Genomic DNA, 12663 nt, shown 5'->3' with positions numbered 1-12663 from the left:
GCCATCGACGTGGATGTTCACAGTGGTCGACATTTGGGACGTTCATGTTGTAAATAAGGTCGCGGAAGATTAGTCGGTGATAATGCCAGGTTTCGCGAGGCGAAAAAACTGGAGAGATCAGGGAGGTAGCCGTTTATTCTATTGCATAGCTCATCGATCTGTGGGCCTGGGCCTGTGGCCATTATTGTGCAGCCATCGGCGTAGGAAACGATTGTGACTCCTTCCGGTGGTGAAGGTAGCTTAGATATGTAGAAATTAAACAAAAGTGGGGATAGGACACCACCCTGTGGCACCCCTTGTTTAATTCTCCTTGGTTTTGATGTTTCGTTTCTAAATTGCACCGATGCCTGCCGACCACCCAGATAATTTGCGGTCCACCTTTTAAGACATGGGGGAAGGGTAGACCCTTCCAGGTCTTGCCGTAACGAGCCATGGTTGACCATATCAAAAGCTTTTGATAGGTCTAGCGCTACGAGTACTGTTCTATGGTGGGGGTTTTGATTTAAACCGCAATTTATCTGGGTGCTAATGGCATTTAGCGCGGTGGTAGTGCTATGGAGTTTTCTGAAGCCATGCTGATGACAGGCTAGCTGCAAATTTGCTTGGAAATAAGGGAGCAAAATGGCTTCAAGCGTCTTTGCTACTGGCGATAGGAGAGATATCGGACGATAAGACTCTCCTATGTTAGCTGGTTTACCAGGCTTTAGTAGCGGGACCACCTTGGCCATTTTCCATTTCTCGGGTGTCTGTTGGCCCTCCGTCTATCTTTGTCAACCGTAGAATGCATTATATATTGTCGGCAGAAAGCGCTCGCGCATTTTTTCGCATCCGACAGCACTTTGTCGCCAAAGGCGATGGAAACTTTGTCTTTGTGCTTAGTCGGATTCGATAGGGACTTTACGGTGGACCAAAGTTTACCCACACCGGTAGAGAGGGTGCAACCTCTTAGGTGCTCCTCCCATTTCGCCTGCTTGTGTTCATCCACAAGCAATCTGATGCGTTGGTTTATATCCCTTATTTGGGGGTCGCCTGGATCAAGCTGTCTTATAAGGTCACGTTCTCTCGCTAAGTTTGCGGCCTCCGCCGGGAAGTGGGCCGGATTTCGGGATTTCTCCCGGCAGGAATGAAACGAGCCGAGGCGGATTCAATGACCTTGCGGAAGGCACGCTCCCCTTGGCGGGCATCAGTCGGGATAGGGAGGGCAGCGAAGAGGTTGTCTGTAAAAGATTTATATTCTTCCCACTTTCCTTTTTTGAAGTTTATGAATGTGCGTTTTTCGGTGACGATGAAGTCGGCGGTACGCTCGAGTGAAATAAGTATAGGCAGGTGGTCGGATGCCAATGTTACCATCGGCTGCCAGTTGACGCAGTTTACGAGTTCTGCGCTCACGATTGAGATATCTGGCGAACTGTGACAGCTTCCTACCATATGTGTGGGGGCGTCTCCGTTTATTGTGCAGAACGTCGTTTTTTCTATTTGTTCCGCCAACATCTCACCCCTACTAGTACCTTAATGGTGCTTGTTACCGGAACGTACCGGAACTATATCCGGCAAACGAAATCAACAGCGATAACACTCCGCAAAACCTTCAGGCTGTGTCTCTATCGCTACTGCAAAATTACGCCGCACGCGTTAAGGCCGATGATGTCAACTGCGTTAGTACTCGCTAGCAATTGAAGGTTTTTCAACAATGGGCGTTTTTTTCTAAACTTTAAATATATTTCTGCTTAGACAAAAACAAGGCGAATTCAGTACCAGGTGTTGTTATGTTGTTGTTGTTGTAGCGATAAGGACACTCCCCGATGGTCTTGGGGAGTGTTAACGATGTTGATGGTCCTTCGCCGGATGCAGATCCGGTACCAATCCCGACCATCTCGGGAATGATTTGTTATGACAACATGCAACCTTCTAGGCCATACCGACCTCCCACCCACTAGATCCATGAGGAGTTCGGGGTCGCCAGAGCCTCGCCTGCTAAAGAAACTTTAAATTGTACCTGCAACTCTCTGAAAGGGTTGCGCTACACAGCCCCTTGAATCAATTTTGTATTTTAGTCGCCTCTTACGACAGGCATACCCACCACGGGTATATTCTAACCCCCTAACCCGCTGGGGGTCAAGTGTTGTTATCCCAACAGCTGATTGCTTCTTTTTAATTATTTTCGGTACAGTGCCTTGTACTTTAATATGTCAGTTAATCAAAATCAATTAAACTTATATTTTGACTTGACATTCTTCTGCCTGTCTGAAACTTCGTATAGTTTTTAGCGGCTCAGAAAGTTCGGGTTTGGAGCTTAAGATATTCCCTCGGTAGGCATGCAAGTCTTTTCCTATAGCGATAAAGACACTCCTTGAAGATTTTGCAATGTTGATGGTCCTTTCCGGTTATAGATCCCACAGACATCGTGCGTCGGTCTTCAACACATTGTAGCTTTCGTGGATACTTCTCTACACGCTGTGAATAAATAATTATATACATCTTTCTATCGTAGCTTTGCAGTCTTTGGTGGTAGCGGAATTGCTCTAGTAGTGTGGGCCGTGTACGAGTTTGGAAAACCTGAGGTAGATGCCGAAGGGCAAGTAATTGAGGATGAATTTAGCAAAAGCCCAACTGTTCAACAATATATACAACGTATGTGGAAGTCTATGAATTATTATCAGAAAATGATACAAGAACCATCGCGTGATAAACTTTTGCCCGACCCGCTAAAACCACCATACATACAACCACCATATACATTGGTTTTAGAAATGAAAGACGTTCTCGTACATCCTGATTGGACATATCAAACTGGATGGCGATTTAAAAAGCGACCAGGAGTCGATCAGTTTTTGCAAGAATGTGCAAAGCATTTCGAAATCGTTGTTTTTACGGCAGAGCAAGGAATGACAGTTTTCCCAATTCTTGATGCCCTTGATCCAAATGGTTATATTATGTATCGATTAGTTCGCGATGCAACACATTTTGTAGATGGACATCACGTAAAGAATTTAGATAATTTGAATCGAGATTTAAAAAAGGTAATTTGATATATAATACATACATATTTATATTTACTGAAATATTGAATTTTGTGCAGTGGCGTAGTAAGAGAAATTTTCGGGGTCACAAAACTTAAAATTCAAATTTTGTTAATGGATGATAATTACCCATTGTAATAATAGGATTGGGCAGAAATAGTTATTATCAAATTGTATTGATTCAATTAGCCCTTTATTGATTATTGTAACAAGCACTATAAAGGTACTAGCCCGACCATCTCGGGAACGATTTGGTATGACCACATGAAACCTTTTAGGCATACCGCCCTCCCATCCCCTAGATCCATCAGGAGTTCGGGTGGCCAGAGCCTCGGCTGTTAATGAAACAGGATTCGCCACCGAGAGGTCAGGTTGACAATTGGGTTGGAGAAACTATGTATTGCGTTGGCAACCCCTTGAATCAATTTGGTATTTAAGTCGCCTCTTACGACAGGCATACCTACCGCGGGTATATTCTAAGCCCCCTAACCCGCTGGGGCCCGAAGGCCTTGGGGAGTGTTATCGCTACCTTCGCCACCAGAAGGAGTTACTATGTTGTTGTTGTTGTTGTAGCAGTGCTTCGCCCCACCTAACAGACGCGACCGATCACAAACTGTCCTCAATATCCTCTAACGGAAGTCCAAGGAAACTTGCTGTTTCAACAGGGGTGGACCATAGGGAAAGGGGTGTTAGAGGCGTTGGTTCCACACTACAATTAAAGAGATGGTTGGTGTCATGTGGGGACACATTGCAAGCGGGGCATACATTTTGTATGTCGGGGTTGATTCTGGATAGGTAAGAGTTTAACCTGTTACAGTATCCAGAACGAAGTTGAGCCAGAGTGACACGCGTTTCCCTGGGGAGTATGCGTTCCTCTTCCGCAAGTTTTGGATACTTTACTTTGAGTACTGGGTTCACCTGGCAATTCCCGGCATAAAGGTCCGACGCCTGTTTGTGGAGTTCACCAAGGACCTGCATGTGTTTTCTCGCTTCATACGGCTGTGTTCTCAGATGCCGTATTTCCTCAAAATGCTTACGGAGATGACTCCTTAAGCCCCTAGGCGGTGCTGGCTCGTCAATCAGATGTCTGTTGGGATGCCCAGGTTTCTGGGTATTCAACAGGAACTGTTTGGTCAGCATCTCGTTTCTTTCCCTGATGGGGAGTATTCTCGCCTCATTATGTAGATGGTGTTCTGGGGCATAAGAAGACAGCCCGTGGCAATTCTGAGAGCAGTATTTTGGCAGGCCTGTAGCTTCTTCCAGTGGGTAATTTTTAGGCTTGGCGACCATATGGGTGACGCGTAGCACGTAATCGGCTGGCTAATTGCTTTGTATGTAGTCATGAGCGTTTCTTTATCTTTTCCCCAGGTACTGCCAGCAAGGGATTTGAGGATTTTGTTACGGCTCTGAATTCTCGGAACAATTGCGGCTGCGTGCTCACCAAAATGTGGATCCTGATCAAACGTCACACCCAAGATTTTGGGGTGTAGGACAGTCGGTAGCGTAGAGCCATCGACGTGGATGTTCAAAATGGTCGACATTTGGGACGTCCATGTTGTAAATAAGGTCGCGGAAGATTTAGTCGGTGATAATGCCAGGTTTCGCGAGGCGAAAAAACTGGAGAGATCCGGGAGGTAGCCGTTTATTTTATTGCATAGCTCATCGATCTGTGGGCCTGGGCTTGTGGCCATTACTGTGCAGTCATCGGCGTAGGAAACGATTGTGACTCCTTCCGGTGGTGAAGGTAGCTTAGATATGTAGAAATTAAACAAAAGTGGGGATAGGACACCACCCTGTGGCACCCCTTGTTTAATTCTCCTTGGCTTTGATGTTTCGTTTCTAAATAGCACCGATGCCTGTCGACCACCCAGATAATTTGCGGTCCACCTTTTAAGACATGGGGGAAGGGTAGACCCTTCCAGGTCTTGCAGTACCGAGCCATGGTTGACCGTATCAAAAGCTTTTGATAGGTCTAGCGCTACGAGTACTGTTCTATGGTGGGGGTTTTGATTTAAACCGCAATTTATCTGGGTGCCAATGGCATTTAGCGCGGAGGTAGTGCTATGGAGTTTTCTGAAGCCATGCTGATGGGAGGCTAGTTGCAAATTTGCTTGGAAATAAGGGAGCAAAATGGCTTCGAGCGTCTTTGCTACTGGCGATAGGAGAGATATCGGACGACACGACTCTCCTATGTTAGCTGGTTTACCAGGCTTTAGTAGCGGGACCACCTTGGCCATGCTCCATTTCTCGGGTATGACAAAGGTGGAAAGAGACAGGTTGAAGACCTGCGCTAAATATTTGAAACCCTCTTTCCCTAGGCTTTTAAGCATCGGCATGGCTATGCCGTCTGGGCCCACTGCTTTGGATGGTTTAGCGCGACCAATGGCGTCCTCAACCTCTTTGTCGGTGATGGTGATTGGTGACGCGCTGAATTTGTGTTTATGTGCGTGTCTGTTGGCCCTCCGTCTAACTTTGTCGACCGTAGAATGCATTATATATTGTCGGCAGAAAGCGCTCGCGCATTTTTTCGCATCCGACAGCACTTTGTCGCCAAAAAAGGAGTTACTATCGTTTCCTACGCCGATGAGTGCACAATAATGGCCACAGGCCCAGGCCCACAGGTCGATGAGCTTTGCAACAAAATAAACGGCTACCTCCCTGATCTCTCCAGTTTTTTTACCTCGCGAAACCTGACATTATCACCGACTAAATCGTCGGCGACCTTATTTACAACATGGACGTCCCAAATGTCAACCATTTTGAACATCTACGTCAATGGCACTACGCTACCGACTGTCTTACACCCCAAAATCTTGGCTGTGACGTTTGATCAGGATCTACATTTTGGTGAACATGCAGCCGCAATTGTACCGTAAAATCGTGAAATTTCTTGCTGGCAGTACTTGGGGAAAAGATAAAGAAACGCTCATTACCACTTACAAAGCAATTGGCCAGCCGATTGCATGCTACGCGTCCTCGCCAGGCCTAAAGACCACTCACTGGAAGAAGCTACAGGCCTGCCAAAATACTGCCCTCAGAACCGCCACGGGTTGTCTTCTTATGTCCCCAGAACACCATCTACATAACGAGGCGAGAATACTCCCCATCAGGGAGAGAAATGAGATGCTAACAAAACAGTTCCTGTTGAATACCCAGAAACTTGGGCATCCCAACAGATATCTGATTGATGAGCCAACACCGCCCAGGGTAAGCCAGTCATCTCCTTAAGCATTATGAGGGAGTACGGCACCTGAGAACACAGCCATATGAAGCCATAAAACACAAGCAGGTCCTTGGTGAACTCCACAAACAGGCGTCGGACTTCTATGCCAAGAATTGCCCGGTGAATCCTGTACTCAAAGAACAATACCCTAAACTTGCAGAAGAGGAACGCACACTCCCTAGGGAAACGCGAATAACTCTAGCTCAACTTCGATCTGGATACTGTAACAGGTTAAACTCTTACCTATCCAGAATCAACCCCGACATACAAAACATATTGTTACGATTTATATTTTCTAACTGACATTTATTTCAGAAAAAGCGTTTTACAAATTATTTAAAATCTATGAGCACTAAACTAATCGAATACAATTATAACAAGTATAAAAATTGAAAAGTATAAAAAAAGTTGTTTAACGCTGCTAGTTGTAGTGCCCTATTCAAAGTTTGTTACACTGCTCTCCACTTAAGTCTGATCGTCCCGATTAGACATACAATTCTTGACCCATATGGTGCCAATCTTTCCAAATGAACTACTTTGGCTTTTCCTTGTCCGGGCTGGCTTCGCTTTATACGATACACAACGTCGTTCAATCTTTTAATAACCTTATATGGACCTTCCCACGATGCTTGCAGTTTTGGAGAAATGCCTTTCTTTCTCTGTGGATTATACAGTAGTACCAAGTCACCTTCTTTGAACCCATCTGAATTTACAGCTCTATCAAATCGATCTTTCATCTTGTCACTCTTTATCCGCATATGTTCCCTCACATTACGATGCAACTCATCCATTTCACTCTGCACCATTTCCCAATAACTGTTATCTCCCACTGCAGGGGCAACACCTTTCCCAAATACTAAGTCACACGTAAGCCTCAAATCGCTACCAAAAAGTGTTCTTGCAGGCGATTTTCCGGTAGTCTCGTGCACAGCGGAGCGATACGCCAATAGGAATATTTGGATGTGTTTGTCCCAATTTTGTTGACACGTCCCCACTACCTTTCGCAAGTGTTCTTCAAAAGTACGGTTAAATCTTTCAACCATTCCATCTGACTGTGGGTGCAGAGGTGTTGTGCGCGTTTTCTTAATTCCCAACAAACAACACATCTCACTGAATACTGCGCTCTCAAAGTTTCTTCCTTGGTCTGAATCAGGGATGCACCTTAACGTTAAGCTAATCGTTTATCAAAAAATTTCCACCGTTTCCGTTGAAACACTTCGAAATATTATCGATAAAGAAATTATCAAGATAAATTGTATCTCGTTTTTAACCGAAACGAAAAGCTTTCGTTAACGCTAAAAACGTTAACGAAAACGTGATACTTTATGTTTGAATTGTGCTGGCAATGCTATAGCCATGGTGAAGCCGTAAGGTGGCAACAACGAGCGCACATACACACACAAACTCTATGTAATTTGTTTGTGTAATTCGTTGGTGGTAATGTCAAAAATACTCTGAGAAATGTTCGTACTGTCAAAATTCATGAGAAAAGTTGCAATCAGCTTGGCTAATGCTTTCACCTTTAATGACTCCGCCATCAATCAGCTTTGCCAGCATAGTTTGAAATTAATAATCAACATAAACGATTTGATTTCGTTTTGATATGGCAGAAAACGAAACGAAATCATTTCGTTAATTTGACGATCTTAACGTTAATAAACGAAACGAAATGACTTCGCTTCGTTTATTAACGTTGATTATCGTAACGAAATGATATCGTTTCGTTGGTTAAGCATGCCTGGTCTGAATGCATCTCAATTGGCACTCCAAACCTGGCTACCCAGTTTTGCACGAAAACCTCTGCAATGGATTTTGCCTCCTGGTTTGGTAACGCGTAAACTTCCGGCCATTTATTGAAGTAATCCATAACGACTAATACATATTTGTTGCCAGAGTCACTAACTGGAAACGGACCTGCAACATCCATTGCCACTCGCTCAAACGGTGCTCCCTATAGTGTTAACTACTTTGTACTCTTTACTTTAATTTTTAAAATAATTTTAATTGAGTTTTCGTGTTAACTTAAAATTTTGAATAACTTCAAAAAAAGAAAATTCTAATTAGTTGGAAAATATTTAAACTCAAAAATAAACAAAAATAAATTTTTATATTTAAAATCAAAATAAAAGATTTTTTAAATATCAACTTGAATGTTGATATATTGGCGATCCTACCAATGATCCTACAACTTTAAAACGAACTTTAAAACCAAAATCAACTTGGATCATAGACGAATTTATTTTGCTTTTATGTGATTTCGCAATATATAGTAACGTGATGTAATTAAAGAAAACTGGGATCATTAATGTACATAACTATCCCTCCATATTTGTTATAATTAAAATAGCATAATGCAGTACGCGCTGAAGAATTAACTAAATAAGAATTTAATAAATAGCACTATTGAAATTCTTGTACATATAATTTAACTATATTTGTGTTCCCTATACATTTGTGAACAAGAAGCAATACAACAACATTCTGTGCAAATTTCATATAACAGTCGCTGTAAATTATATATACGAAACATTAAAACAAAGAATAAATGTTGAAAATCAAATTAAAAACATAAAAAACTTTAAAAGCGTGTGTGTAAACAAAATAAAAACATTTACAACCTAATACTCTTAAAAGCAACGATTGGGTTATCCAAGCCACAACAACAATTTTGCACGCAATACACACAAGAACAGATTTAAAATGAAGACATCACGATGAAAATTAAGAGATTTACAAAGAAAACAACAAAGCCATTGCATATTTTAAAAGCATTACGATATCAAACAATCCAGATATTAATTTCAAGATATTTTTAAACAATCATCAATCAACTACTTATTAATTTTAATATTTTTTTATTAAATTTAATTTTATGTAAGTATAATTTTTATTCTAATATTAAATTTAAAATTTTTCAATTATAATTTAAATTAAAATTTTAAACCTTTTAACTTTCAAATTTATTTTAAGATTATTTTTATATTTTAACAATTATTTAAATTTACTTATTTTTTATATAAAATTAAATATTTTATTTAAATTGTTAACTCCCTTTCCAAAAAAAATCTTAAATATTTTCTTATTTTCAAATTTTCATTTAAATTTATTTTCATATTTTACGTTCACCAATACGAACTCGTAATTTTACAAATTCAGAAAATCAAAATATCAACCATACAAATAACACAATGACTCACAATACAACTCAAAATTCTAACATTAATACAACACAAAACATCATCTCTAATATAACACAAGATACTTCAAGACAAGATAACTTTACAAATTTTCCTTCTACTAAATCTATTAAATTACCACAATTTTGGCAAGATTGTCCTGATGCCTGGTTTTTGCTTGTTGAAGGACAATTTGAAATTAACAATATCAATGATGATAATTTAAAATTTCAAAATATTCTAATTACTCTTCAACGAGATACTATATCTAAAATTTTAGATGTTATTAACCCTCCTCCTCTTTTTAATAAATATGATACAATCAAAAAAATTCTATGTGAAAGATTTTCTCTTAGCGAAGAAAAACGATTAGAACAATTATTTTCAAAAACTGAGCTTGGTGATCGGTTACCATCTGAATTATTCAGATTTATGAAATCACTTATAGGTTCCGCCTCCATAGTTAGCCAAGAATTACTCTTTAAATTGTGGATTCGTAAATTACCACAAGAAATACAAATTCATTTGACTTCCAATAATAATCAAAACAGAGATGAAATTATTATTTTAGCTGACACACTTTTTGATTTAATCAATAAACCTCATTCTTCCAAATCTCCTGTAGTCTCAAGTATAAATAATAATATTTTAGAACAATGCGTTAAAAATTTAACTGAATTAACTACGGTTATTTATCAAAATTTAAATAAAATTTCGAATGATATTAATCAATTACAAATCCGTTCAAGATCTAAAGATAGAAATAGATCTAAATCTCGAAATTTTTCAGGATCAAGCAATTTTTCAAACAATCGTAATTTTAATTCACAAACAACTATTTGTTGGTATCACAAAAAATTTAAGAATAACGCTCTCAAATGTATACCCCATGCAATTTTAATCAAAATCATAATTCAAATTACGAACAAAATTTAAACTGAAACGATCCATTATGACGGTGACGGATAATGGAACTATTATTAAACCTACTCGTCGCCTATTCATATTTGATAAATTCAATAAACTTAATTTTCTTATCGATACCGGCGCAGTTTTATCAGTTATTCCTTTTTCTAAATTTAAAATTTATAAAAGAAATTCGGATCTTACTTTGACCGCAGCAAACGGTTCTTCAATTGAAACTTTCGGTACAAAACTACTTAAAATTGATTTAGGTTTAAGAAGAGATTTTGAATTTCCATTCATTATTGCGAACATTGATACACCAATTTTAGGAGCAAACTTTTTAGAAAAATTCGGAATTATTGTCAATATTAAAAATAAAGAAATAATTGATTCTACTACAAAAATTAAAGTTGCTGGATCTTCTGGATTTTCTGATATTTTCTCACTCAAAATTCCTATTGTCGAAAATAAGTTTTCAAAATTACTTAATGAATTTCCATTTATTACCTGTGAACCAGATTATACTAAAAAGTTAAACACCATACGGTTCACAGGATAGAAACAAAAGGTATTTTACCATTTTCGAAACCCAGACGTCTTGATCCAATCAAACTTAAAATTGCTAAAGCTGAATTTGAATTTTTAGTTAAAACGGGTATATGCAGACCCTCAAATTCTCCTATTGCATCTCCACTTCATCTCGTTCCTAAAAAAGAACCAAATGATTGGAGACCTTGCGGAGACTATCGAAGACTTAATTTTATTACTACACCAGATCGGTATCCTTTACCACATATTCACGATTTAACAATTGATTTAAAAAACAAACAATTTTTTTCCAAAATTGATCTTGTGCGTGCTTACCACCAAATTCCAATGGCAGAAGAAGACATTCATAAAACTGCAATAACTACCCCTTTTGGAATGTTTGAATTCGTAAGAATGCCTTTCGGTTTACAAAACAGTGCTCAAACTTTCCAACGCTTTATTAATGAAGTATTTTCTGATTTCGATTTTGTATTTACATACATTGATGACATTCTTATTGCCAGTGATAATGAAGATCAACATATAAATCATTTAAAATCAGTTTTCAAATGACTTGAAGAATATAATTTAATATCAAACCTTCAAAATGTACTCTCGGTGTAAATAAATTAAATTTTTTAAGTTACGAAATTTCAGGCGAAGGTATTAAACCATCTTTAGATAGAATTGAAATCATAACAAATTTTGAAAAGCCAATTTCTATAAATAAATTACAAAAATTTTTAGGTATGATAAATTACTATCACAGATATATTAAAAATGTTAGCAACAGAACTTAGTCCTCTGCATGAAATGTTAACACATGCAATTAAAAACAAACTCAAACAATTAAATTGGACAAATGAAACCACAACAGCTTTCGAAAATGTTAAAAAGCTTTTTGCTAAAAATACTTTACTTACACATTTCGACAAAAATGGTACTTTATCATTAGCAGTAGATGCATCAAATGTTGCTATTGGAGCAGTTCTTCAACAAACTAGCAATAATATACTAGAACCCTTAGCTTATTATTAAAGAAAATTAACTACAACAGAAACTAAATATTCAACATTTGATCGTGAACTTTTGGCAATTTATAATTCAATTAAACATTTTAAACATTTTCTTGAAGGTAGAACTTTTACAATTTATACTGATCATAAACCTTTAATTCATGTTCTAAATTCTAAAGTAGATAGATCTCCTCGTCAACTACGTCATCTTGAATATATTGCTCAATTTACAAATGATATTCAATATATACGTGGAAAAGACAACATAGTTGCCGACACACTTTCCCGTATTCCAGAAATAAATACAATTTCAACTCAAGATATAAATTTAGAAACTTTATATAAAGAACAACAAACTGATACATTTTTACAAAAAACCATTTCTGATCAAAATTCTAAAAATAATTTAAAGGAAATTCATATTCCAGTTGTTAATTTAAATATATGGTGTGATGTTTCTCTACAACCTTTTCGACCTTATGTTCCACATTCTATGAGAAGAATTATATTTGACAAAATTCACTCATTATCTCATCCAAGTATAAGAACAACTAGAAAATTAATTCAAAATAAATATTATTGGCCTAACATGCGTAAAGAGATTAACGATTGGACTTCATCTTGCATCAATTGTCAAAAATCCAAAATTTCAAGACACACTAAATCTCCTATCCAAAAAATTCAAATACCATCAGGCCGTTTTGAACATATTCATATGGATATTGTTGGACCTCTTCCAGTTTCAAATGGAAGTTGTTATATTTTAACAATTATTGACAGATTTTCACGTTGGC

At 38.2% G+C, this 12663-nt stretch overlaps 1 protein-coding gene across 1 annotated transcript in view; it reads left to right on the top strand.

Moving 5' to 3' along the window:
* The window catches only part of LOC137251527 (mitochondrial import inner membrane translocase subunit TIM50-C-like), a 30563-nt gene that overhangs the window by 7061 nt on the left and 10839 nt on the right, over nt 1-12663 (top strand). Inside the window, exon 3 of the mRNA XM_067786290.1 lies at nt 2492-3020. Within this exon, the coding sequence (XP_067642391.1) occupies nt 2492-3020 (529 nt within the window). The remainder of the gene's footprint in view (nt 1-2491; nt 3021-12663) is intronic.

The sequence above is a fragment of the Eurosta solidaginis genome, chromosome 4 (genome assembly GCF_040869045.1).
Source record: "Eurosta solidaginis isolate ZX-2024a chromosome 4, ASM4086904v1, whole genome shotgun sequence".
In the NCBI taxonomy this organism is placed as follows: Eukaryota; Metazoa; Arthropoda; class Insecta; order Diptera; family Tephritidae; genus Eurosta; species Eurosta solidaginis.
Note: the sequence above shows the minus strand (reverse complement) of the source record. Positions and strands in the feature narration are given on the sequence as shown.